Source organism: Camelus dromedarius, chromosome 27, assembly GCF_036321535.1.
Source record: "Camelus dromedarius isolate mCamDro1 chromosome 27, mCamDro1.pat, whole genome shotgun sequence".
Taxonomy (NCBI): Eukaryota; Metazoa; Chordata; class Mammalia; order Artiodactyla; family Camelidae; genus Camelus; species Camelus dromedarius.
Window position 1 is genome coordinate 9023503 of NC_087462.1, and position 27993 is coordinate 9051495.

A 27993-nucleotide genomic window follows, 5' to 3' on the forward strand; every position below is an offset into this window, starting at 1 on the left:
CCGGACACAGTGAGTCACGGGGACATGGTCCTCAGATGTGTGGCCCTTTGTCACCACAAATCAATAAGCTTGGTAAAAGGTTCTGGCAGGTGGCCAGCTAGCCCCCTGAAAACACTTCCAAGTGCTCCCCTTGGGCCCGAAGAAGACAAAAGCCAAAAGCTAGTCACCTCCAAAAGGCCTCAAAAGTCAACAGAGGCCTCCTCTGTGCATGGGGACAGAGGACTTTTGACATGAAAGTCTGTGACTTCCAGTCTCTGACTTCTTGATCCTCTTTTTTTTCTTTTAAATTTTATTTATTTATTTATTTGTTGGGGGGGGGGATTAGGTTTATTTATTTATTTAATGGAGGTACTGGGGATTGAACCCAGGACCTCATGCATGCTAAGCATGTGCTCTACCACTGAGCTATACCCTCCTCGCTTTGACCCTCTTTTTGAGAAGACATTTTTCTTCAAGTCCAACTAGTTCATTTAGTTTGGGGTTTACCCAACATAATTTTTTTAAATTGTGGTAAAATATCCATAACAGAAATGACCATTTTAGCTCTCTGTAAGTGCACAGTTCAGTGGCATTAAGTGCAGTCACACCGCTGTGCAACCATCCCCACCATCCAGCTCCAGAACTTGTTCACTTTCCCCAACTGAAACTCCGTGCCCATTAAACACCACAGCCCCGCCATCCCCTTGCCCCAGTCCCCGGACCCACCTTCTACCTTCTGTCCATGAATCTGACCACCCGAGGGACCTCAAGTAAGTTGAATCATGTAGTATTTGTCCTTTTGCGTTCATCCATGTCCTCCCCCTCCCCCTAAATATAAATAAATAAATAAATACATAAATAAATAATTTTTTTAAGGGTGGAGACATCAGAGACTGGAAGTAGCAGAGCCGCCGTCCTGTGGGCCCTGGGGAATCTTGCTGCCCAGGTGTGCGGAGGGTGGGTGGGCGGCCTCTGGAAGCCGAGGGCCTCCATCCTACAACTGCAAGGAACTGGGTTCTGCCAACACCCAGGGAGCCTGGAGGAGGAGCCCTGGCCTCAGGTGAGACCCCTGCCCTGGCTGACACCTTGCTCGCAGCTTTGTGGGACCCTGAGCAGAGGACCAGCTAGGGCAAGAAAATGTAGCCTGACTTAGTCGGCACAGGCTGCTGTACCAGAATACCAGCGACTGGGTGGCTTGTCAACAACTGATTTTGACCTCTCACTGTGCTGGAGGCTGGGAGTCTGAGATCAAGGTGCCAGCAAGGTCAGCTTCTGGTGCAAGCCTGATTCCCAGCAGCAGACGATATACGTTGATATGTCACTGTGTCCTCACACAGCAGGGGTGAGGGAGTCCTCTGGGTTCTTTTTAATAAGGGTACTGATCCCATCATGGGGGCTCCACCCTCATGACCTAATCCCCTCCCAAAGGCCCCACCTCCTAATATCATCACATTGTGGGTTAAGATTTCAACATATGAATTGAGGGTGGGGGACACAAACATTCAGCCCATAAAAAATAAGTTTTGTTGTTTTCTTCTGCTAACTCTTTAGCGGTGGGGTGGGGGCAAGGGTGTCCCTGCATTCCCCAGGACACAATTCAGCTGGACGCTCACACTGGGTGATGAGGGAGATCAGGAAAAAGGACAGGGTTTGGGAAGCCAGCAGGGCTGGTCCAGCACCTGGGATGCACCATGTAAGGGGGCCGTTACTACCCAACGGCCGCAAGAGTGAGGGAGGGGCAGGCACTGTGCTGGGGCAGGGGGCTATGGCCTTTAGCAGCCGATGAAGCCACTGCAGACACCCGGCAGGGGGGACCCCAGAGGACCGATTCCCTAAGTCACTTCCCTTCTGCCCTCAGTGCCCCTTCAGGGCCCTCTCACTGACCTAACCCAACAGGCAGCCACTGATGCGTTAGAGACCAGCCTCCGGGCCCAGAGCAGGACAAGAGGGGAGAGATGAGAGCCAGCGAGGGGCCCCACTGTCAACCTCCCCAGCTCAGCGCAGGAGGCAATCGCCCCTAGAGTCCCCCCGATTCCCCGACCTCATCTCTCACGCCCCCCTCAGGCACTGGGCACCCCAACCAGGTAGAAAAACCGAGGACACAGTCCCTGACCTTGACAACTCCTCTTGAGTCTGGGCAATGTACATGCTGCTCCTCCTTGGTTTGACCCAAGAGTCGGCAGACTTTGTCTATAAGGGGCCTGAGAGTTAACATTTTCACCTTTCTGGGTCATACATTCCCTCGAAATGACTCAATTCTGCTGTTGTGGTGCAGAGCAGCCACAGACAACATGGAAAGGGATGAGTGTGAACGTGTTCCAGTAAGACCTTATTCATAAAAAACAGGCAGCCCTCCTGAGGGCTGGAAACTGAGACCCTTGGCCTAACGCATTTCTATCCATCATCCCCTCCTCCAGGAAGTCTTCCCAGATGCCCCTCCTGGCCTTGTGAAGCTATGTAGGCTCCCACCCCGTTCCAAGCATCCCAGCAAATTCTTCCAGGCCAGGGAACCGCCCCCATGCCCATCCCTGACAATGCTTGGGACTGAGCCTGCACACAGCAGATGCTTAAAAATGGATGCAAATCCAACCCACTAGATTGACAAAAATAAATCAATCAATCAAAAGGAAAATAACAAGTGTTAGTGTGGAGAAACCGGAACCCTGGTGCCCTGCTGGTGAGAACACAAAATGCTGTAGTCACCGCAGAAAAACACTTTGGCGGTTCCTCAAAAGGTTAAACATAGAATTACCACATGACCCAGCAATTCCACTCCTAAGTATAGACCCCAAAGAATTAAAAACAGGTGTTCAAACAAATTCTTGCACACACATGTTCATAGCAGCACTATTCACAATAGCCAAAAAATATATATCCATCTGCTGATGAATGGATACACAAAATGTGGTCCATCTGCACAATGGAATATTATCCTGCTATATTAAAAAAAAAAAAAAAAAAAAAAAAAAGGAACACAGCCCTGACTCATGCCCCAAAGTGGATGAGCCTTGAAAACATCGTGCTGAGTGAACTAAATCAGCCGGCACCTTGATCTTGAACTTGCCACCTCCAGAACTTAGAGAAATACATTTCTGCTGTTTCTAAGCCACCCAGTTTATGGTTGTTTTTTATAGCAGGACTAAGACCGATTAATTTTATATGATGTGAGTTTCATCTCAATTTTTTTAAAAAGTTAAAACGAAAATGAATACTCAGAACCAGAGGGTGTGTATCTGAGATTCCGCTCCCCTCCCCCTTTCTCCAGGGGTTTCTGCCCAGCAGCCCCCTCCACCGTAGACTCAGCCTGCCTCCTACAAATAGCCCAGGGCTCCTGAGTGTGCCAAGCCACCAGGGGTCCACCACCCCTTCACAGCCTGGGTATGGCAAGCAGGCCCACGACTGAGCCTGATTGCCTTGGGTTTGGCCAGGACTTTCTCAGAAGGGCGCTGTCCCTGGGCTGCGGGCACAGGTGTGACATCGCAGGTTGTGAGTCAGATCTTGGCCATGCTCCCAGCCCGGAGGCACGTGAGTCAGGCCACGATTGCTGACTGACCCTCTGGTTTTTCTTGCTCTGCGTACACTGGCATGTGATGAGTCTTCTGCGACTCATAAGTCATTGTTTGGTGTAAACAGTACAGATCGCTGAGCACAAGGCTCCCCTGTCTCAGGGGAGCTCAGACTTTTCTTATTAAATTGCAAATGGCCAACGTCTTCCACGCCCACCAGTGACAGTGGTGATGAAGGGAGGTTTCCATCCCGGAGCTGGGAAGGGGGCTGACTGCCTAGCAGGGCCCCAGAGTTTCCTGCAAATGCAAATCACAGCCTGGCCTCCTGTGGGTCTCTCCTCTGCCCTCCTGGGGAAAATCTGGAGACATTTTGGTTGTCATGACTGGGGGATGCTACTGGCATCTGAGGGGTGGAGACAGGGATGCTGCCCAGTATCCTACAGTGCACAGGCCAGCCCCATGGCACAGAATGGTCCAGCCCCCAAATCCAGCAGTGCCGAGGTTGGAAAATCCTGCTTACAGGCCCCTGTAATGCAATTCTCACACTGGCCTGCCCACCCTCCACCACCCCCGCCATATTCCAGGGGAGGTGCCACTTAACTACTGAGGCTTCTTGCAGTAGGGAGCAGAGCCAGTGGTTGTAATCAGAACCAAGTTGCTGTGTGACCTTCAGGAGGTACCTCAGCCTCTCTGAGCCTCTGTTCCCCTTGGGATAATTTGGATAACGTCCCAGAGCTGCTGTGCAGATTCAATCAACTCCGAGAGTTAAAATGGCTCAGTCCATGTTCTTTAGGCTGCAAGTTAGAGGAACATGCTTCAGGCAAACCTCTCAAAAGTGTCTGCCTCTCTTACTGCTCATTGAGCTGTCACATGTGCACACTGGGAAACTGGGAAGAAGATGACAGAACCGTTTCAGGATTCCAAGCTCTGCAGTTGGAGACATCCTTCTGCAACCACTTTCTCCCATTAAAATCTGTCTTCTGGCAGCGTGGAGGGGGTGCAACCCGCACCTGGTGCCTGCTTCTCTGTCTTCTGCTTTCCAGGAACCAAATTCCCTCTGGTTCACATGAAGCACAGCGGTCACATCACAGTGAAAACTCACGCAGACATCAGCTACCCCTGGGATGGTGTGACATGGAGGGCCCCCCACTTCCGTGGTCCCCTCCCCAAATCCCCCCATCTCATCACAATAAAACATCAGATATCCAGATTGGGGGGATATTCGGTTGTCCTTGGGGGAGACACAGCCAGCACTCTACCAGACTGTCAAGGTCATGAAACAAAGTCTGAGAAACTGTCACAGAGCAGAGGAGACTGGGCAGCAATGATGACTAAATGCAGTATGGGATCTGGAACCGAAAGAGGACGTGCACGGATCATGTCGGGGCATCAAATACAGTCTGAAGCGTAGTCAACAGCATCGTCCTGCAGGAGGGTATAGCTGGGTGGTAGAGTGCATGCTTAGCGTGCATGAGGTCCTGGGTTCAATCCCCAGTACCTCCATTAAGAAACAAAGAAAACTAATTACCTCCCCTCCCCCCTCAAATAGCATCGCCCCAACGTTAATTTCTCAGTTTTGACAAATGCACTGTGGTCTCGTAAGATGCACACTTTCGGGGAAACTGGGCTAAGGCAACGTGAGAAGTCAAGACACAATCTTCACAGCTTTTCTGCAATTAGATTTGTCATTCCAAAATTAAGAGATTATTTGTAAAGACAATGACTCTAAGCTAAGAAGGGCAGGGGAGAGCGGTTAGACGGGGATGTACTTAGGCAAAAACATCACTCCTCATCTACCTGAAATTCAAATTTCACTGGGCATCCTGTGTTTGATCTGGCAAGTCTAGCCTAGGCAGAAGGAGGGGTTCCATTAGCTGGGGTGGGGAATGGAGGAATGGGCTGGAGTGGGGGGCGGATAACGAGTCCCCCATTTCACGGAGGCCAGTAATGACTCAACAATCATAATGGTGATGAGAACAACAATAATTGCACCTCTCACGGCATTTGTCTTGCTCCGCCCTGGCCATTGGTGGGTGCACCTTACTCCCTGCTGGGCCCAGGGAACCTGCAGCGGGTGTCCTCTGCCACGTCCAGCCCTGGTCCAGCCTGCAGAGACCTTAGCTCTCCCCTTCTGTCCGTGTGCATGAGTTCCCTGCAGCTGTGACACAGGACCACAAACTAGGTGGCTTTACACAATACATTGTTGTCTGATGGTCCTGGAGGTCAGAGGTGTGAGATCGAGGGGTGGGCAGGGTGGGTTCCTCCTGGAGGCTCCAAGGGGGAATCGCCCAGGCCCCTCTCTCCTGGCTCCTGGCGGCTGCCGGCAACCCTCAGCGTTCCTTGGCTTGTGGCCGCATCTCCCATCTCTTCCTCCATCTTCATAAAGTCTTCCTTCCTCTGTTTCCCCTTCTCTTTTCCTAGAAGGCCAGCTGTCACTGGACTTCAGGGCTACCCTAAATCTGGGATGCGCTCATCTCAAGATCTTTCACTTCACCACATCTGGAAAGATCCTTTTTTCCAAGAAGGTCCCATTCACAGATATGGGAGGTTAGGATGCGGGTATATCTTTGGATAGGGGCGCCACTGACCCCAGTAAACTGTGGATACTTTTCCATCAGGGCCTGGCTCTCTTTAAGATTTTTTCCTACCCCCTCCCCCAAATTCAACCAGAAAAGCGTTTGTAATGCAGGGACCATGTGATAGCATTTGCCCCTGGGTGATGAACAAACTGCATAGATGTTGAAGGACCAGGAATGCGAGGGGTCTGGTGTGGTGGTAAAGGGTTCCCAAACTCTGAGGCTGTGAGCCTGAGTTTCCTGATCTGGAAAGAGGGCCAACTTTGCCATCCCAGGTGAGGTCCATCCTAACAAAGCTGCAATGTCACTCATCCAGCCCGTGGCTTGGCTCCCAGTGGGAGAGGGGAGGAGCCCAGTGTTCCTGGAACAGGAGGAGGAAGAAAGTGTGTGGTAGAGACAGAGCCGTCATGGGGCCTGGAGGGAGGAAACGAGATTGTGCATTTAAAGGCTCAAATAAATGTCATCAGAAGAATAAATATCCCTGGGGCAGGGGGCAGGGGATGGATGGTCAGAAGACCAGCACTGTCTCCAGCCCAAAAGATCCTTTTAAAAATGGATCTGATTAGGTGGTTCCCAAAAAGTTAAACACAGAGTTACCGTATGGCCCAGCCATTCCACTCCTAGGTACAGACCCAAGAGAACTGAAAACAGGGACTCAAACAAATCCTTGTACACGGATGTTCACAGCAGCATGGCTCACAATTGCCAAAAGGTGGAAATAGCCCAAATGTCCATCAACAGATGAACAGATTAACAAAATGTGGTCCACCCATACCATGGAATATTATTCAGTCACAAAAAGGGATGATGCTCTGACACACACTACAACGTGGATGAACCTTGAAACATCATGCTGAGGGAAAGAAGCCAGACACAAAAGGCTACTTGGTGAATGATTCCACTGGGTATATGAAATACCCAGAACAGGCAAATCCTAAGAGACAGAAAACAGATGACAAGGCTGCCTAGGGCTGGGGAGGAGTGCTCATGGGGACAGGATCTCCTTCTGGGGTGATGGGACTATTCTAGAACTAGACAGAGGGCATGTTTGTACAACGTTGTGAATGTACTTAATGCCACTGAGTAGTACACCTGAAGTGATTAACTTTTTGTTTTGTGAATTTCACCTCAGTTAAAAAAGCATTGAAAGTGAAAAAAAAAATGGATCCGAAAAATACTATGTTCCTCTGTTTTCCCAAGAAACTGTTCCAGGCATCCAGAAATATCTCATCCTCTTCCCCATACAGAAGATGTAGAACTTTACAAATCAACTTCAATGATGTTAATCGAGGTCCTTAAGCAATTCATCCTTTACAGAGCACTGGCCAACCTGTTGAGTTCCTGTCATTACTAATAATATGTAATAAGGATATAATGACATAATAACCTCATTATTATCTTCTGCCCCGATTACAGCATCACAGGTCAGAGAGTGAAGCAACGTGCTCAAGGCCATTCACCATGGAAGGAGCTGAGAGAGATTCAAATGAGCTCACTGCCGAAGCCAGCTCCTCTGGCTGATGATGGGAAACCAAAGGAAGCTGCGTGACACAGGCCATGATCCCCAGGAGGGGAGGATCTGTGCAGGCTTGTTAGCTGTACAGGCAAGGATCAAACCTTCCCTGAAATCAGAAGGCAGGTCAGGGGACTGTGCAAGGAAGAGGGTCCCCCAGGTGCCAATGTGGGGCTCAAACTTGGTCACAGTTGCCTCAGCTCCTTGATCTCCCCTGCTCTCCCTACCAGGTCAGATGTATGGTTATGCTGGGCACATGAGCACCGAACACACGGGGGGGTCTGGAGAGGCAGGATGCCCACCTTCTCCTGGCAAGGTGTGTCAGGGACGCCTGCAGGTCTAACCAGTTGCCCAAAGGGGTGACTTTGCAGGCAACAGTGCTGGCGTTCCAGGCCAATGAGGGGAGGGGAGGCCAGGGCACGCGAGGTGGGAAAGGATGTTATGGCCTTTTCTAAGTTCTGAGTGTGGGATTGTTCCTGGGTTCCAGGAAGTAACACAGACAACACACAAATTACTGTGCTCTTCGAGGTAGCCTGTGTCCGTCGGCAGGTGAAGGGATGACCAGGCTGTGGTCCATACATAAAACAGAATGCTGTTCAGCAATGAAAAGGAACCAGTGAATGAGGCATGCTGCCTCAAATTATGCTGAGTGGAAGAAGCCAGATGGAAAGGATCACACTGTATGATGGCATTTATATGAAATATCCAGAAAAGGCAAATCTATAGACTCAGAAAGCACACCAGTGGTTGCCACGGAGCTGGGGGTGGGAGTGGGGATGGACTGAAAAGGGGGCAGGAGGAATCTCCTTGGGGTGACAGAAAAGTTCTAAAACTGGGTGGTGGTGATGGTTGTACCATTTGGTAAATTTCATTTACTTATATGAATGATTCCACAGCAAATCTAAATAAAATTACAATTTTTAAAAAAATCTAAATGAAATGTAAAAAATTAAAAAATTTAAATAAAATTTTAAAAATTTAAATCTAAATAAAACTTTAAAATGGTAGATAAAAATTAAATCTAAATAAAATTAAAAATTTTTAAATCTAAATAAAAATTTTAAATAAAAAATTAAATCTACATGGAATTTGAAAAACTTATATCTAAATAAAACATTTTATTTTCTGTAAATAAAACATTTTAAAATAAAATCAAATATCAAAATAAAATTTTTAAATAAAACTAAATCTTTAAAAATAAAATAAAACAAAAAAGCGACCCCTAGTCCAGAAGCTATGGCTAACAGCTAACAAAAATCAAAGCAAAAAAAAAAATCACTTTCAAGTCAGTCATCACTAATAAACTGTACCTTCAAGTCCAGGTGTTGAGACACTCCTGATGTTGAATGTTCAAACCACTGACCTAAAGGCTATCTTCAGATTCATCCCCATATCTATATGGCTAATTATTGATTTAACACCTGGGAGCTAAGTAAGGGCAGGGACCAGCTTACTCTGGGTGATGGCTCTCTCTCCAGCACCTGCTCAATAAGAAGCATTCCAGAAATGTCTGTTACAGGCATATAAGAGGCAGCGATGGTTTGGGCAGGGGGTGGGGGTGGGGGCAGTCAGCTCAGACTCTGGAGTCTGGGCTCTTCTGGTTTCTCCCTGTGAAACTTCTCTAAGCTTCGGGCCTGTGGCCATACTCTTTCTGGGCATAGTCTCAATGCACTCATCAATGGGCATGGCTGTGTACCAGTAAAACATATTATATGGACAGTAAAATTTGATTTTCATAGAACGGTCCTCTATTGCAAAATGTTGTTCTTCTTTTGATTTTTTTCAGCCATTCATAAATGTAAAACCCATGCTTAGCTATTAGCTGAACAAAAGCTGCTGTGGTCACAGAGTATGTGATTCCCTTTATATGAAATGTCCAAAACAAGCAAATCCATAGAGTTAGAAGGTGGACTAGTGGTCACCAGGGGCTGAAGGAGGAAGGATGGGGTTTCCTTTTGGGGGATGGAAATGTTCTGAAACTATACAGAGGTGATGGTTGCACAATATTGTGAATGTCCTAAATGCCTCTAAATTTTTCACTTTAAAACAGTTAATTTTATATAAATTTCACCTCGATAAAAATTATACACACGTGTGTATATGTATGTAATCAACATTGGAGAATACATGAAATATAGGAGTAATACTATTGACATTTTCTTATATATACTTTTTTTTTTAAGCTACAAGCCAGGGTGTGCCAGCCCTTGATTTAGGCAAATAAAAACAGCTTCCAAGAACAGAGGGTCTCTTCTAGGAAAAGTCCTTTAGAAAGGGTGTCTCTTATATTCATCAGCATGTGACAAGGTATTCTCATGCTCCTTTGATGAAACAGGGACTAAAATTTAAAAAGAGAAGGCCATTAGGGCTGGGATCTGACCTGCGCTTCCAGCTGAGCCCCCTGTTCTGTTCATCACTCACCATGTTGAACAGACATGCTGTGAGGATTAAAGGAGAAAACACATGCAATTCTCCATTGCAGGGCCTGGCATACAGTAAGTGCTGAATAAATGTTCCTTCCTCCACTTCTCCTGACCCTGCCTCAATGAGACTAAGATAGTCATAGCCTGGCTGGTGAGGAGATGAAAAGGGGTTCTCATAGGAATCCATCAGTCATCAATCACATGGAATCCTTCCCCTTCCCCTACGTACTCACTACTTAATTGTTCATAAGCAAGGAGAAAGCCCCAGAGACAAGGAGGCTAACTGGCAAGTGCCCTTTCTCATCGGGCCTTGGCCCCAAGCATGGTGGTGGCATAGTGGTGGCATGGCGATGGCACGGTAGTGATTTGCAAAAAAAAGCCCACATGCAGGGCATCCCTGCCTGCATCACTTCCTATCCTCGAGAAACACCAGGCTGCCAAACATCTCTGCAACATGGAGAGTTGAGTTTGGCAACACGCTGAAAAGAAAAAAACAAAACTTGTGCAAACTTAAGCAGAAACACCCTAATTGCCCCAGCTGGGAGTCATCGTCCAGTTGCTGTTGTCATGCGACATGTCATTCCTCTAGAGCATTCACAATTTGTCTTGGAGGCTCAGCTGTATTTTAAATGACGTGTTTTCTGTAGAATTCCTGAGTGCTTGCTCTTGGGAGTTGGGCCAAGTGCACACAACAGCTATTTGGGGTGGAACAACTGTTAAGAGAGAGGCGGTCTAGACTCTTGAATAAAAGTAGAAAGGAGTAAGGGATATTGGAAATGGCCAAGACCCAGCTGAAGGAGATTTGTAAGCTCTCTGTGAGCAGAAACAGGGCTATATACTTTTTTAGCTTCCTCTCCACGTCCAGCAGGACATGGATAGTGAGCTCAGCATTTATTTGTTGCTCAGACTAAAAACTGATTTGCAAATTTCCTCAGCCCTTAAGGACAGCCTAGCAAGAGATGGTAAGTGGGAAGACGCATACTTACTACTTCTATAACCTGCCATCAGTGACAGACATCACCAATCAATCATGGACAGACATCACTAATCAATCACAGCCCTCTTTTCCAGCACTGAGCCTGGATGCAATCTCAGAATCAGTGCCAGCACAGTGCTCCAAACATTACTGATGGATTAGAGGGAAATGATCTGCCTCCTTGGCTTCGACTAAATGTTCATTTGTTAGGAAAGGATGGGAGGCCTTGGGAAAGAGATGAAACAAGGGCATCACCATCAAGAGGCATAAAGTTCCCAACTGTGACAGGGGGACAGTGGGGGCACAGACACAGAGCCACTCCTACCCTTTAGGAACTTACCCAGGACAGGGGGAAGGATGCTCATTTACACAGTACCCACCTTATGCTTCAGCATCGCCAGTTCACTTACTGATCATGTAACCCTTGGACATGTGTCTCCTCCCCAACTTAGCAGCTGATGGGATGGGCTGCTCAGAGGCTGCAAGGCTTTGCCAAGAGTAAGTCACCCAGCTTGTAAGACCTGGGACCTGACTTCAAGTCCAGAACTCTTTCTCCAACAGCATTGTCACCTAAGATGTTGTGGGGACACACACCCACACAGGTGGGTGCAGCCTGGATAGCCAGGAGGTAGGACGAGAGGGGCTACACTCTGAACCCCTCAGTGCCAAGCCTCGCCCTCGGCCCAGGATCTCCTGTTTGGCTCATCCATTCATGTCCATAATCAGGCAGTAAGTACTCTTGAGCATCTACAAAGGCCATCTCATATCTCACTGTGAAACTGAGGCTCAGAGAGGTTACATGACATGCCCAAGGTCACACAGCTGAAGTAGCAACTAAAATCCACGTTCTTTCCACTTGTGGGTGGCTCTGGCTGTCGGTTCCGTTTACTGGGCGTTCTGCTGAAGTGTCTCATGCTGCCTCAGGAGGTCCTCAGTGGGTGGCCAGCCTCCTCACATCATGTTTGTTTCAACACCAGGTCCACAGCTGGGCCTGGGGGACACAGAGATGAATCAAGGGAGGCCCCTGCCTTTGAGGGGCTCCCTACTGAAGAGGAAAAAAGGCAGGGGGGAGAACAGCTGGTTCCCATGATGTGTGAGCTTCCTGGGGCTGTCACAATAAAAGTGGCTTAAAACAACAACAGCGTGTTCTCTTATAGGTCTGGGGGCCAGAAGTCTGAAATCAAGGTGGCAACAGGGTTGGTTCCCTCTGATGAGGCACTGAAGGAAAATCCATCCCAGGCCTCCCTCCTGGTCTTTGGTGGCCCCAGGCAATCCTCAGTGTTCTTTGGCTTGTAGTTACATGACTCCAATCTCTGTCCCCACCTTCACGTGGCCTTCTGTGTGTTTGTGTCTCTGTGTCCTTTCTCTTCTCAGGATACCTCATTGGATTTAGGGCCCATCCTAACCCAGGATGATCTCATCTTGAGACTCCTAATTACATCAGCAAAGACCCTCTTTCCAATTAAAGTCACCTTCATTGGTACCAGGAGTTAGGACTTGGACAGTTCTTCGGGGGACACATTCAACTTATGACCGACCACCCATGGTGATAAGGAAGGTCCACAGGAGGCTGAGTGAAGAGGAGACAGTGCCAACCATCCTGCAGGAGCAGAGAGCCACCCACAGAAGTCCCTCTGAGGAGCTGCAAGACACAGGCTTGACAAACACAATGAATCCAGCATAGACATGGCTCCCACCCTCCCTGTGATTCACACGCTGTTTGTTGGGGAGACAGAAAAAAGGCAAATGGTGGATACAAATAATGAACAATGGTGAAAAGTGCTGTAGAACCCAAAAAAAGAGTGGAGGAAGGAACTATAGGGCCTGGGGAGGGGCTAGTATGGGTAGGGGAGAGGGGAGCCTGGAAACCCCACATTTATACTGAAATGCACAGTAAGATGAGCTGAGGACAGCCTTTTCAACAAATGGGGCCGGAACCACTGGGTATCCACATGCAAAAAACAAAACAAAAAACTAACTGAACAAAAACAAATTCACACAAAATGGATCACTCGTTTAAATATAAAATGCAAAACTGTACATCTTGTAGATGATAACATAGGGGAAAACCGAGAGGACCTTGGGTTTGGCACTGACTTTTTAGATACAAGACCCAAAGTACAATCCATGAAGGAAAATCCTGGTAAGCTAGGCTTTGTTAAAATGAAAAACTTCTCTGCAAAAGGCACCATAAAGAGAATCAGAAGACACACCACAGACTGGGGGAAAAAGTCTTTGCAAAACACCTACCAGATAAAGGATTAGTGTCCAATATATACAAAGAAGTCTTAAAACCCAATAAGAAAAAAAAACGACCCAGTTTAAAATGGGAACAAAGATCTGAACAGACCCCTTACCAAAGAAAACATACAGATGGCAAATAAGCATGTGGAAAGATACAACATCAGATGCCATTAGGGGATTGCAAACTAAAACAATGAGATACCACCACATGCCTATTAGGATGACTAAAATATAAAAAACCAACACCATCAAATGCCGATGAGGATGTGGAACAACAGGAATGCTCATTCTTTCCTTGCTGGTGGGAATACAAATGGTCCAGCTACTTTGGAAGACAGTAGGGTAGTCTCTTACTAAGCTAAACATAGTCTTATCCTACAGCCCATCAGCTGAGGCCCCAGTTATTTATTTATCCAATTAATTTGAAAACATGTCCAGGCAAAAACCTGCACATGAATCTTTAGAGCAGCCACAGTCTATACAGATTCAAGAGCAACTATGTTGCCCCAAGCTGGAAGCAACCAAGAAGTCCTTCAATAGGTGAATGGATAAACTGTGGTTTATCTATACCATGAAATACTATTCACTGATAAAAAGAAATGAGCTATCAAGCCACAAAAAGACAGGGAGGCATCTTAAATGCCTACTGCTAAGTGAAAGAAGCCAGTTGGATAAAGCTACATCCTGTGTGTTTCCAGCTATATGACATTCTGGAAAAGGCAAAACTGTGGAACCTAATCAGGACTTAGCAGGGAGGGAGGAGTGGATTTTTTGAGCAGTGACACTCTTCCATCTGATACTGTGACAGTGGATACATATCACTATGCATTTGTTGAAACCCACGGAACCTACAACACAAAGAGTGAACCCAAAAGTAAACTGTGGGCTTCAGTTAAGAAGACTGTATCAGTATTGGCTCATCAGTTATAACAAATGTATCACGCTAATGCAAGATGTTCATAAGAGGGGAAACTGTGTGATGGGGGATAAAGGGGAACTCTGTACTTCTGCTTATTTTTATCTGTAAACCTAATACTGCTCTAAAGAAACAAAATTTCAGTCATTAAGCGGGGAGAGGTGCAGGGAGACGAGCCAGAGCTGAACAAGGGGAAAGCGAGAGGACAGGACTGCAAAAGCCTGGAGAGTAGAATGTGAGTGGTGTGTTCAGAACCTGCAAGGAGAGAGGAGGAAGGGACGGAGATGGGCTGGAGAGAGCTGCAGGAGCTGCCCCAGGCTGACGGGAGGCCCCTGGCACCATCTGAGCAGAGGTCTACAACTGCCTAAGAGTCATTCCCATCTTGGGAAATAAATTTGATTGCCTTCAACTTCCCTCATTATCATTCGGGGAAACTGAGGACCCAAAGAAAGGCAATGAGCAAAGCACACAGGAGGCTCATCATCTCACCCGCACCTGGAGTGAGCTCACAGGATGTCAGCAGCACTTCCACAAAAGAGAAAGAGCCCGTGTGACCCTCACAATATCCGTTTGGGGTTAAGTACTCTTATAATCTGCATTTCATGGACAAGGAAGCAAGCCCAGAGAGGCACAGCCACTTGCTCAAGGTCCCACAGCTTGAGGTCTCAACCATCACAGTGGCAGCCACAGGAAGCACGTTGGAGCTGAACTTGATGTCTCCAGCAGCCCAGGGAAAGCTGCAGAGGGGATCCCCGCACCCCTCCACCCGCTAGCAAATGTGCCTGGGACTGAATGAAGTACCTCTGGGTCCCTCACACCTGGTAAATAGGGCTTATCAACAAATGTTTGCCAAATCCACAGTCGGATGACTCACGGTGAAGTGGTGTCCTTCCAGCTGGGAGAGTCCAGGACTGTAGACTCCCAAAGGGGTCTCTGGGTGCCTGTGTGGTGCCAAGCCCACCTGCCTCTGCAGTGCTCCTGCACTGTGGGGATCCAGCTATTGTCACTGGCAAAACCCTGCTGGCCCCAGGGAAGGTTTCCAGGTCAGGAGCTGCCTGCACCCCTCAACACTGGCCACGGGACTGTGGCTGACCATGGACACCTTCTGGAATCAAGAGACCAAGGCTGGGTGCTGGTTCCAGGTTACGCTATGAGATGCTCTCCCTCTGACACCCACTTGGCTCCCCCTTTCCCCACATCTTGACTCACACATCTCCTCCTGGGTGAGGTTCAAAATTCCACCATCCTCTCTCTCCCCTCTCACACACACTCACTACCTCTCACCCTTCCCTGCTTTATTCTACCAAAAGGCCCCTTTCCCAATATCCTTACTTTACATCTCCCCACCCCTCACTACAGTGAAAGCCCCAAGGGCAGAAGGATTTGTCTGCCGGTTAGCAAATGTGTTCCCAGTGCCCACACAGGGCCAGCACACAGTAACAAGAGTGACAGTCCCTTGCTGGCAGGCCCCGTGGTGTTTAAGATGCTCACAGGGTTGGCTTGTTCTCTGTAGCCACCCCCCGACCCAGGAGCTGGGTCTGTGTTGTTAAATTGTCATCGCTGTGTTGTCTCTTCACTTAACACGAGTCAGTAAAGCACCAGGCCTGGGGCAGCTGCAGGACCTCAAGTCACTCCCACTGCCTCCTGAGCTTCAGTTTCCCTGCTCTGAAAGGCTCCCTCGAGGGAGAGTGGCTCAAAGACTTAACATTTCTCATCATGCAAGATTTTTGACAGAGCGGTGAGCATAACAATGGATCAAGCTTGGGGGAGTCCGCAGAAAATGGAGCCGAGTCTCTCCATCCATCACGAGTCCGGGGAACCCCACCCCGGTGTTCGTGGGACCGAGTTTCCCCACCCACCTAGGATTCTGGGGACCCCGCTTTGGCTGCGGGGCCCATCTCCACTTCCATCAGGGATCCCCAGAAGCCCTGGGGTTCAGCGTTCCTCTCACAGTCCCGGATGCCGCCCCCGCTCGAGGTCCTCCCTGACTTCGCGCAGGCGGGAGCCCACGGGGCGCCCCGGGGATCCCTGAGCGTCACGCTGCTGTTGTGGAACGCGTGTTGATGCCGTCGCCCGGGAGACGGGCGGAGGCGGGCCCAGGCTGGGGGACGCGGCCTGGCGGCTCGAGAGGGGCCGGGCCGGCCGCGCAGAGCCCTGGCGGCCTCAGTGGCCACGGCCGCCGCCGCCCGCCGGCTTATATACCGCGGCTAAATTTAGGCTGCGCCCGGAGCTCGTCCCCATCCGGGACGCGTTTCCGCCGCCGCCGCCTTGGCCCGGCCCCCGCGCGCGCAGCGCCTATAAGGCTTGGGCGGGCCCGGCCGCGGCCGCAGAATCGTCCCCGCCCGCCCGCCCGCGCCCCGACCAGCCCGCCTCCGGGCAGCCGCTCACCGGTGTCGCGAATCCGCGTCGGCCCCGGGTCCCAGTCATGGCGCTGAGCGAGCCCATCCTGCCGTCCTTCTCCACTTTCGCCAGCCCGTGCCGGGAGCGCGGCCTGCAGGAGGTGAGGGCGGCAGGGACCGCGGGCGGCAGGGGCGGCTGGTCAGGGTCGTAGAACGTGGGCTGCGGGGTAGTAGAACGCAGACGTTAGGGACAGCGGGCTCAGGGTAGCAGAACGCAGGCAGCGGGCGACGATCCCCGGCCCCACCGCGCGCTCACGCCCGCGCCCTGTCGCCCTGTCACCCGCAGCGCTGGCCGCGCGCAGAGCCCGAGGCAGGCGGCACCGACGACGACCTCAACAGCGTGCTGGACTTCATCCTGTCCATGGGTCTGGACGGCCTGGGCTCTGAGGCCGCCCCGGAGCCGCCGCCGCCGCCCCCGCCGCCTGCGTTCTACTACCCCGAGCCCAGCGCACCGCCGCCCTACGGCGCCCCCGCGGGCGGCTTGGTGTCCGAGCTGCTGCGGCCGGAGCTGGACGTGCCGCCGGGACCCGCGCTGCACGGCCGCTTCCTGCTGGCGCCGCCGGGCCGCCTGGTGAAGGCCGAGCCCCCTGAGGCGGATGGCGGCGGCGGCGGCGGCGGCTACGGCTGCGCGCCAGGCCTGGTCCGCGGGCCGCGGGGCCTCAAGCGCGAGGGAAACCCAGGCCCAGCAGCCGCGTGCATGCGAGGCCCCGGGGGCCGCCCCCCGCCGCCGCCCGACACGCCGCCGCTCAGCCCGGACGGCCCCGCACGCCTGCCCGCGCCCGGCCCGCGCGCCCCTTTCCCGCCGCCCTTCGGCGGCCCCGGCTTCGGCGCGCCCGGGACCGGCCTCCATTACCCGCCGCCCGCGCCCGCCGCCTTCGGTCTTTTCGACGACGCGGCCGCCGCCGCCGCAGCGCTGGGCTTAGCGCCGCCCGCCGCCCGAGGTCTCCTCACGCCGCCCGCGTCTCCGCTGGAGCTGCTGGAAGCCAAGCCCAAGCGCGGCCGCCGTTCCTGGCCGCGCAAGCGCACCGCCACGCACACCTGCAGCTACGCCGGCTGCGGCAAGACCTACACCAAGAGCTCGCACCTCAAGGCGCACCTGCGCACGCATACAGGTGGGCGGCGGCGGGGGGCGCCGGAGGAAGGACGTGCTTAGGAAGCCCCCAGAGGGGCGTAGCCCAAGAGTTGCGGAGGGGCCGCGGTCTTAGAAAGCCCCCTGGGGGCGTGGCTCGGGAGCCCAGGGAGGAGGCGCGTGCTTAGGACCCTCCTGGGAGCGCGGCTCAGGACTTCGGGTAGGGGTGTGCGTTTAGGAAACCTAGAGGGATGCTATGTCCCAGACCGCTGGGGAGAAGATCCACGCTTAGGACCCCTCTGGCGTCGTGGCTCAAAACACACTGGGGAGCCACCAGTGCGCGCTTCGGATCCCCTAGGGGATCAGGAGACCCAGGGGTGGGGGATTCGTGCCTAAGATTCCTGGGGTTCAGAGAATAGCGGGGAACGCTTCAGAGAGCTGGTTAGGGATAGGTTGTGCGCCCCCGAGAAGCCACTAATCAGGGTGGGAGTGTGTACCAGAGCCACAGGCGGGAGGGAAACTGAGGCCCTCTCTCGCCCTCTCCCTGCAGGCGAGAAGCCCTACCACTGCAACTGGGATGGCTGCGGCTGGAAGTTTGCGCGATCCGACGAACTCACGCGCCACTACCGCAAGCACACGGGTCACCGGCCGTTCCAGTGCCACCTGTGCGACCGTGCCTTCTCACGCTCCGACCACCTGGCGCTGCACATGAAGCGGCACATGTAGCCTAAGCGCCCCCCTTCCCGCCCAACCGCGCGCGGCCGTGGCGGGTCCCACGCGCCGGGCACGGCTCCCTTCCAAACTGTGACTGGTATTTATTGGGCCCAGAGGACCGGGCCGGGCACAGCGTGGCCACCGAGGGGGCCCCCTCGTCGACGCCCCCGCTGCCCGGCCCCCATCAGAGACTGAAGGCCCGGTGGGAGAAGACCACGATCCTCCTTGACGAATTTTGTTTTCAAAATGGTGCAATAATTAAGTGTCGTCTTTCCCCCCACTGGGTCTACACTAGAGGATCAAGGCTTGATGCCTTGTGAAAAATGCAGGCTTAATTTGTACTGTGCAACATTTTTTATAATATTGTACATAGGGGCTGTGACATATTGTATTACTGTAAATAAGGGGCAGACAGTTGGGCATTTTGGGTGCCTGGTTCATTTTTATAAGATTTTGCTGTTTTTTTAATTCAAAAAAAAAAGTTTCACATCTTTTGAAAAAAATCACAGTACTGGTCTGACTGCTTAGAAGCTGCGGGCTTGGGGCACTTTGGGAGGGCCTGGGGGGAAGAGACAGCTTTGATGGAGGGCAGCCTGGCAGAGGCAGGGCAAAGTGGGTCTTGCCCCCACCAGCACCTGGGGTTGCCAGCTGCAGCCCCCAGCTGCCAGGAACCTGTGGGTTTTTCTATAAATTTAAACACTGCATTTTAGGACTTAGGGAGAGTTATTTTAAGGTTGTTCCCTGAGCCATAAATTGCCTCCTTTTCCCCAGAGCTGGAGAAAATGCTGGTCCCACTGACGTGGCCTCTGGACTGAAAAAAGCCTTACCTCCTTCTGGAAGCTTCTGAGGTTTTAGCCAAACATCTGCAGTGTGCAGACTTTGTTGTTGTTGTTGTTGTTGTTGTTGTTTGGAAGGGGCAAAATGCTGAGTTTCTGACCTGCTTTGCCTTTCAATCGTCTTGCCTTTGAGTAGTTTTTTTTTTTTTTAAGATAAGTTTCCATCCTATTAGAAAAAAAGGAAATCCATGTTTAAGGGTCATGGATGGTGAGTCCTCTGTTCCAGATGAGGAAACTGAGGCCCAGAGAGGTAGCCATGGAGTGGTGCTGTTGGGTGCTAGCTAGCCTGGTCCGTCTGCCTCCCGAGGGTCCCCGAACCCCACTAGAGGGGATCTAGGGCCTTCTGCAGCAAACCACCTGCTGCTGGCATCGGAGGATTATAAGACCCTCCCTCCCCTGCAGGTGCTCTTGGGTGAAGGAATCACATCAGAGCCCCCACCTAGGTGGTTGGAAGTGGCCACTCCAGAAACTTCCTTGTGTGCGAGGCAAGACTCCCCACAGCACTCCGCATGTCTCAGGCGAAGTGATGCCTCTCCCTGGCATGTTCCCCCTCATCTTCCCCCTCTCAGGGCCTTGGGTGGGTAACCATGGCAACCAACAATTGCACAAGTTGTTTCCAGAAAGTGAAAATAGCTTGTAAGCAGCGCCTGTTTTAAAACACTCTTGCCCTGTTGCAACAGCGCCTGGGATTTCCTCCCTCCCTCCCTCCCTCCCTCCATCCTTCCTCCCCAGCGATGGCAGCCCTGGAAACAGCTGAGAGCGTTTGGTAATCCACAAAAAGCAGAAATGGGAGATGACAACCTGATTCATCTTTCTCAAGTAAATAGCCCGGGCCCACTTCCGCTGATGATGCAGGGCGTGTGCGTGTGCATGTATGTGAGCCTCTGTTCCCTCTCTCTGCAGCTTTTGCGAAAAACAGAAACCCAAAAAACTTCCAGAGCGGAGCACTGACCCCCTCAATCTGTGGAAACACCCTCTCTCTGCTCAGAGCTGGTTTCAGCGGCACTCAGGGTAGAAGAAAACACTCCCAAGAGATTTTAAATACGTTTTTGCAAGGTCGTCCTGTCTTGCTTGTTGCATTTTGAAACCTAACGGGTAAAGCCATTTTTCTTGCTCAAAAACACCTCCCTGAGGCATCTGAGTCCAACAAGAGGCCAGTTGTAAGGGGACTGGAGCTGTCGAGTTTCTGCTTCCTGAGTGCCGCCAACTGGTACAGTAGAAAGTGTCAGGCTCCTACGCAGCTGTACGTTTCGGCAAGAGACGCGGGCTGGCAAAGAGCAGGCAGGCTCTGATTAATCCCAAATACTCCTCACTGTTTTCTCTGCCCCTTTCTGAAACCCCAGCGTCAACTTCCATCACATACCTTCTGGATGGGTGGTTCTCAACCAGGCGCAACCCAGTGTCAAGATACTTTGGGTTGTCACAATTTGGGGGAGGGGTGCTGCTGGCATCTAGTGGGCAGGAGCCAGGGATGCTGCCGAAACATCGCAGAAGGCACAGGGCAGCCCCCCCCTCCACAGAGAACCATTCTGTCCCAGTGTCATTAGTGCCACAGCTTAAACACCTGCTCAGGTTCCTAAATGATCATAAGCGTCGATCACTTTTATCAGCAAGGAATGAGGGTCGGGGGTCCGTCCCAAGATGGCAGGATGCCACGCAGAGAAAAGTGTGACTAAAACCTCACTGCTTGGCCCTGTCTCCATCCCTGTGAGCAGACACACAGCACTTTCCCTTCCTGGTGTCCACTTAAGAAAATGTTGAATATCAAATCAAACCCCCCCACCACCACCAAAAAACCCCTGCATTCTGCAACCCAGTTCCAATCACTGTTTTCTGGAGGGAGGGATGGCTGGTCAGCTTTTGAATGGCTTTCACATGGCTGTTTATCCATATATCTTCTTTTTTTTCCAGCCAAAGTTATAACCATTTTCCCATGTTTTTTCCTCTGTGATGTTTTTATCATTTTAAATGGCTGCATAATATTCCATTTAGCCGTGCCACAAGTTGTTTATGCAAATATGCTCTAGGCATACATATGTACACACGGGGCTGTATTTCAGATTGTCCCCCAGGGTTGGAAAGGATGATGGTTTCAGAGGGCTTTGAGCATTGCCAAAATGCTCTCCCAAGAGTGACTCCAGTGATGGGGGAAAAGATACAGGAGCTGTTTTTCTACCAGGAGTTTCCTGCACGTCAGGGAGCCCCAGGCATCCTGCATAATGTGGTGGTGTGAAGTGGGAGTAGGGAGAGCCTTCAGAGGGTCAGGTGAGTCCCAGCACATGCCTGACTCAGCACCTTGCCCCATCAGCAAAGCTGAGCTAGCACCCAGGCTTGGCCACACCCTGGGTGAGTTCCAAGGCACTAGGCTAGAGATGGCTCACCAAATCACCGACACAGGGCGGCTCTGGTGGCCTGGACCCATGCTGAGCTGATGTGTGACAAGCAAAACTGCCTCCTGACATTGCCCAGTGTCCCCTGGGGGAAGGATCACCCCCAGATTGAGAACCACTGGGTTGGGGGGATCCATGGACACCTAAGAGACTTTGCATCTGTAATTATCTGACCTACTGAGGTCCTAGATGCTGCACATTGAAATACAGGAACCGAGAGTGAGGGAAAGAAGAGGTAACTCACAGATGTGGGAGGATCAGCCTGGTTTGTACCATCTAACCCACTGGGATTTTATTCTGGTGTATTGTGTGAGCTGGGAACCTAAATCAAAGTTTTTTCCAAATAATTCACATAGGGTTTCTCTGATATTTGAGGCCAGAGCATTCTTTAAATTGGGTGACTGTCCTGCGAGTTACAGGACGTTCAGCAGCATTCCTGGTCTCAACTCAGTAGATGCCAGTGGCACCCCCAGCCCTGCAGTCCTGAGGCCGTTGACAACCAAAATGTCTCCAAGCATCCCCTGGAAGGGGAGGGCACAGAATCACCCACCGTGGGCACAAGCACTTGGGCAGAACCATTCTTCCCCAGGGAAGCCCTCAGGGCCGCTGTGCCGGTCTGCGTCCTCATCGGGGGAGTGAGGATACTGCTGCGGGGATGGAATGACAGGATGGAGATTAAGTGCCCAGCACTGGGGTATGGCCTACGTGCTGAGTCTCCCCTGTGAAGTTGGTGTGCCTGGATTTCAAGTCTTGCAACCCCCACTGTCTCTCTCTGTGTCTCTATCTAAACGGATGGATGGATGGATGGATGGATGGATGGATAGACAGGTGATACGTCTGATGGATAGATGACAGATAATCTTTCTCTCTCTCAGCCTCTCTCCCTTCCCCTCTCTCCACCTCTGTCTCATTCTCTCTCTTTCTCTCTCTCTCAAGCTCTCTCCTTCCCCGATTCATTCATTTCAGCAGATGCTCCTGATGCCTCAGCCTTGAGCTAAGTCCTGGGTAAGCAGAAGTGAGTCAGAAGTGACTCAGCCTCGCCTCCTCACCCAGAGCCGGTATCAACAAATGTTTGTTGAATGACTAACCCAGTGCAAACTTGAGCTGATCCCCAGGCTGGGGCAGGAGCTTTCGTTCTCGGTACATAACACAAATTCTCTTTCAACCTTCCCACCAAGCTGGGGTGTGTGTTGGTGGGAGGGGATAGCCGGCCCCATTTTCCAAATGTGGAAAGTGGGCGCAGAGAGGGGAAGGCTGGCCCCTTGCCCGGTGCATGTGTAAGTAGTAGGCAGGGCTCGAACCCAGGTTGACCTGATCTTGACATCACAGCTCTTACCCACGCCTGGAAACATCTACAAGCTAAAATGCATTAAGTCACCTGTTTTCTTCCACGCACCCAGTCTGGGGATTCCTGGAAGCCCCAGTGAATCCCTTCCAGGCTTCCATCTGAATAACGTGGAATGCTCATTTTCTAGGAAAATCTTGGGCGGGGAGGAACTGGGTCAGGAAACACGGGTGTTGGGGGGCGTAGGGGGAGCCTGTCTGGGTGAATGGAGTTGCCTGAGATGTTGTAGTAAGAAGCAAAATGAGGTCTGGGGGAAGAGCAGTTCTCCAAAAAAAAAGCTAAACATCTAGTTGTCATGTGACTCAGCCATCCCACTCCCAGGTGTAGACCCCAAAGAATTAAAAGGCAAGGACTCAGACAGATGCTGGTACACTGGTGCTCACAGCAGTGGGATCCACAACCACCAGGAGATGGAAACAGCATAGCCATCAACAGGTGAGTGGATAAACAGTGTCCCGTCTGTGTAATGGAATATCACTTGATATAGAGCCATGAAGCACTGACACAGCCACAATGTGGATGAACCTCGAAAACATTACCCTGAGTAAAAGACGCCAGGCACAAAAGATCACATACTGTGTGATTCCACTTATGTGAGGTCCTCGAGCAGGTAAATGCATAAAGACAGGAAGTAGAAGGGTGGGTGCCAAGGGCTGGGGGAGGAGGACCGGGGAGTTAGGGTTTAATGGGGACAGGGGTTCTGTTTGCAGGGATGAAAAAATTTTGGAAACAGATCGTGGATGTGGTTGCATAACAGTATGAATATAATTAACAGCACCAAATTGAATACTTAAAAATGGTTAAAATGGTAAATTTTATGTTTTGTACATCTTACCATGATTAAAAAAAAAAAAAGATGGGAATCTCCATAATCAGGAGGCAGAGAGTGAGATTTCTGTGAGTCAGATCCTGTGATGGATATTTTTCTAGGCATTTCTGTCCATTTCACAGGTGGGCAAATGGAGGCTGAGGGAGGCAAGGCCACTGTCCACATAATGGAGCTGAGCTTTGGGGGTTTTTTTTTAAATCATTTAACTTACTTATTTTGAATTTTATTAATTTTTTAAAATGGAGTTACTGGGGACTGAACCCAGGATCTCATGTATGCTAAGCATGCACTCTACCACTGAGCTATACCCTCCCCCCTGGAGTTGAGCTTTGAACCTGGGTCTGCCTGAAATGAAAATTTTCTCCACCAGGATGTCTCTGCAGTAGACAGTGACTGGGTCTCTCTGACCCTCAGTTTCCCCTTCTGAAAATAACTAGGGCATTGGACCTCTGCATGGTGCACATATTGTGGACAATTTCGTCTACCCAGTAAAATCAAATGGTGTCCTCTAGCAGGTTGCTAATCATTCTAGAATAAATCCAAATACTTCATTGTGGTCTATGAGGCCCCACCTACTCCTGCACCTCTCCTTCATGCCTATGTGCTCATTCAGCCACACTGGCCTCCTTAGTGTCCACCAAACATGCTACCTTTCAGTCCTGCCTCAGGGCCTTTGCACCTGCTGTCCCCCTGAAGTGCCATTTTCTGCATTATTCCCATAGCCACTGGTAGCAGCCAAACCAAGCTATACTGGGGGAATCTCTGTGGTCTCAAAGCCAGAAACCAGATCTTCAGAGGAGGGCAGGAGGCTACCAGATAAGGGGCTGGGGCCCTGCTGGCCCTCACCAGACAGAGGGTAAAAGAAGCTGGCGCTGGAATCTCAATTCCCCGCACCTCTGTTTCCCACGCTGTGCCTGGGGAAAGCCTCTCAGAGGCGTCATCTCTCCATCCTGTAGAAGAGGAAACTGAGGCCCAGAGGTGTTTCCCAGAGTCATACACTGGTGCTGGGACTCCCACTTTGAAGGTAGGGGTTTTCCCTTAGCTGTGCACGCCCAGAAGGCCAGGTTCACTCCCGTTCATGAGGGAGGCAGAGCAACGAGGCAAATCTCAGTGCCCTATCCTCCACCAATTTTAATTCTTCTTCTTCTTTTTTTTGGGGGGGGGGAGAGAGGGACAGTGGGGCACAGTTACATTTATGGCCATTTGTGGCTCTGGGAATAAACAAACATGCCCTCCAGGCTGCCTCAGGGCCTTTGCACTTGTTGTTCAGGCAGCTGACCAGCTGCTCCTTGTCCTTCAGGGTCCTGACCCTCTAGCTGACCTCACTCACCCCCTGGGTTGGAGGACTCAGTGCTCTCCTCCTGCTGGGCACATACTCAGCGACTTCTTTCAAATGTTTGGGCTCCTCCGGGCCAGGCTGCACGTTGGGGCAAACGTTACCCAAGCATGTGGAACTGGGGGTTGGGGACAGATGAAATCTTCCATGTGCCAGGAAGGTAAGCAAAGAGGGGAGGAACCTGCCCAAGGTCACACAGCAGGAAACGTCAGAATTCCTTAGAGTTCTGCTCCCAAATCCTCACCCAGACTCCCCAAGGCTGAGACCCAGCAACCATCCTGTCCTGGATGCCTCCCCACTGCCTCTCTCCTCCCCAAATCCCAAAGCTGCAGCTGGGCCTTCTGGGAGGGCACAGCTGATTCTCCCAGCCTCACAGGACCCCCACCTATCCTCCTCCAAGGTTGGGGCTCATGGATTGACCCACCTTGGAGGGGGTGAGGTGAGGGGAGATGCCGACATGTGGGGCTTCCAGAAGGAAGAAGGCAGGCGGATCTGGCTGGAAGGCATGGGAGGAAGCAGCGGTGAGCTGGGGCTGCAGGACTGAAGGGCAGTGGGGAGACACAGAAGGATTAAAGCAGGGGTGACCATCAGCTTTGTACCCTGTTCCTCCAGCCCTATAACATGGCTCCCCTGCCATGACCCACGCCTGGAGGTCCCCCTCTCCCCTCTGAGCCCTCACACCCTTCTCTGCCCTTCTCTTGGTTCTGTAAGCATTTTTCACCCCAGATTCCTGAAGGTGGGTCTGGTCCCTGGCTGGTTCTTCCTGGGGGCTCCCTGGGGCCAGAGGCCAGGCCCAGGCTGGGACCAACCAAGGGAGGCAACCTCACAGTTCTAGAGGGGACACAGTCTGGGGAGGATGAGGACAGGGACCCTGCCAAGACACGGCTCCCGGCCTGGGCCCTTTGTCTAGCCTGTCTCCCCCATCACCCTAGTCTCTTTCCTTCCACTTCTTGTGTCCTTTCTTTCTTTTTTCATTGCAGTCAAATACACCTAACATAAAATTAACCATTCTAACCATGATGAAGTGTGCATACAGCTCTGTGGCATTAAGTACATTCACACTGCTGTGTGGTCATCACCACCGTCCATCTCCAGAACTTGTTTATCTTCTCAAACTGAAACTCGGTCCCCATGAAACACTAACCCCCCATGCCCCTCCCCCAGGCCCTGGCACCCAGCATGCTACTTTCTGTCTCTGTGGATCTGACAACTTCAGGGATCTCACGTAAGTGGAGTCACACAGTATTTGTCCTTTGGTGACTGGCTTATTTCACTCAGCATCGTGTCCTCCAGGGTCATCCACGTGGTCACCTGTGTCAGAATTTCCTTCCTTTTTAGGGCTGAGTAATATTCCATCACATTGATGGACCACGATTGTTTCTCTATTCATCTGCTGATTGGCAGTCGGGTTGCTTCCACTTTTGGCTGTGGTAGGTAAGGCCTCCATGAATACAGGAATACAAACATGTCTTTGAGACCCTGATTACAGTTCTGGGGATCTACCCAGAAGCCGAATGGCTGGATCCCTTGGCTTTAAAAAACAAAAACAAAAACAAAAACAAAAAAACTTTATGCCTCTCAGAAACTCAGAAGCATTTTTCTTTTCTGAGCAGCTCATCCAGGCCAAGTATCTGCAAATATCTCAGTGTTCGGATCTCACTTCTACACCAGCTCACCACCGTCAGCACCAACCAGTCACACTCTGGGCCTCGGTTTCCTCCTCTGTGAAATGGGGGCAACCAACAGAGGGGAGGGGAGACTTGCCAGCGGCCCGGCTTCGAGGCCGCCCGGAAATCAGGGTTTTGCAGCAGCCCGGGCTGTGCAGAAAGGCAGAGCGTCACTGGGAGCTGGACAGGCCTGCGGTCGAGGTGCCGCTCACACCCGGCACGCCCGCCCACCCACTCAGACTACAGGGTGCTCTGTGTGCAGCCAGCCCTGGCCTGGGACAGCCTTCTCGGGAGGGGACACATGGGCCTGGAGACCAGACTGGGAGGCCCTCCACCCTAAGCTGGGCCGATGCCATCCGCCCTGGCTCCAAAGCAGCAGAGGCCACTCAGTGGGACAGGCCAACCAGGCCTCCAGGGTCCCTTGTCCCCTCTGAGCCATGGGAGCAGGGCAGGCCAGCTGAGTTCCACCTGCTTGCCAGGACCTGCTCGTTTTAACCAAGAGCAACGTGACCAGGACATTCTATTGACAAGCCTTTTTATTTCTGCTCCCCCCTCCTTTTTTTTAAAATACAAGGAGTCTGCAAACCAACTAAACTGAACAGTCACATCTAGGGCATTCCACCGAACAGCGGCAGAGTACATGGGGAACATTCCCCAGGATGGGCCACCACCAGCCTCAACAAACTGAAGAGGCTTGAGACAATACCGAGGACACACTCCTACCAAAATGGAATGAAATGAGAAACCCCAAATGGAGAGAAATTTGGCAAGCTCAGAAAGACGTGGAAATTAAGTACGAATAGGACAGAAGGCCCTGCTCCAAGCTGGAAACAACAAATCCTGGAGGTGGGAGATCTGCTCAGGGGCCTGACCCCAAGGGTGGGGGGAAACGGGGCTTGAATGCACCTGGGACGCCCCTGCAGATTGGGGGTGTCTGTGAGGTCTCCAGGTGTCCCTTGGGGATTTCCCATTGTTCCCACGGGGTCGTGGTCTCCAGAGTGGGAGCCTGCCCTGACCCACGTGGGTGACTCTCGAGCCCCCAAGGGAAGCTCCTCATGGCTCTAAGGAGGTCCACTAGGGGTCTGCTTCTGAGAGCTTGCCCCAGCCGTCCAGACATGGCCTTCCCTCGCTTGTTTAGAACATGCTGGAAACGCCTTTCCTCGGCATCCTGGCCCTTCACAGAGAGCCATCTCCCTCCTCTGAGCCTCTTCCCCGCACTTCTGCCTTTCATCCCAATCTCCCAGTTCCTCCACTTCCCCCTGCTCCCGCTCCAAC

General features: G+C 51.5%; 1 protein-coding gene, 1 long non-coding RNA gene and 1 other non-coding gene across 3 annotated transcripts; 1 reads left to right on the forward strand and 2 right to left on the reverse strand.

Annotated features, from left to right (window-relative positions):
- Positions 1–343: 343 nt before the first annotated feature.
- TRNAA-AGC (transfer RNA alanine (anticodon AGC)) lies at positions 344–416 on the reverse strand. The gene has a single exon. It is a non-coding gene; the product is annotated as a tRNA-Ala (tRNA).
- Positions 417–11025: 10609 nt separating this feature from the next.
- LOC135319469 (uncharacterized) lies at positions 11026–16287 on the reverse strand. The gene is made up of 2 exons (XR_010378089.1): positions 15993–16287; positions 11026–11964 (listed from the first exon to the last, which is right to left on the reverse strand). It is a non-coding gene; the product is annotated as an uncharacterized LOC135319469 (long non-coding RNA).
- A 178-nt stretch (positions 16288–16465) lies between these two features.
- On the forward strand, positions 16466–19268 carry KLF2 (KLF transcription factor 2). The gene is made up of 3 exons (XM_064479953.1): positions 16466–16633; positions 16819–17644; positions 18152–19268. Exons 1-3 carry the CDS (start codon positions 16559–16561, stop codon positions 18325–18327), a joined length of 1077 nt encoding a protein of 358 aa, XP_064336023.1. The 5' UTR covers positions 16466–16558; the 3' UTR covers positions 18328–19268.
- The last annotated feature ends 8725 nt before the right edge of the window (positions 19269–27993 follow it).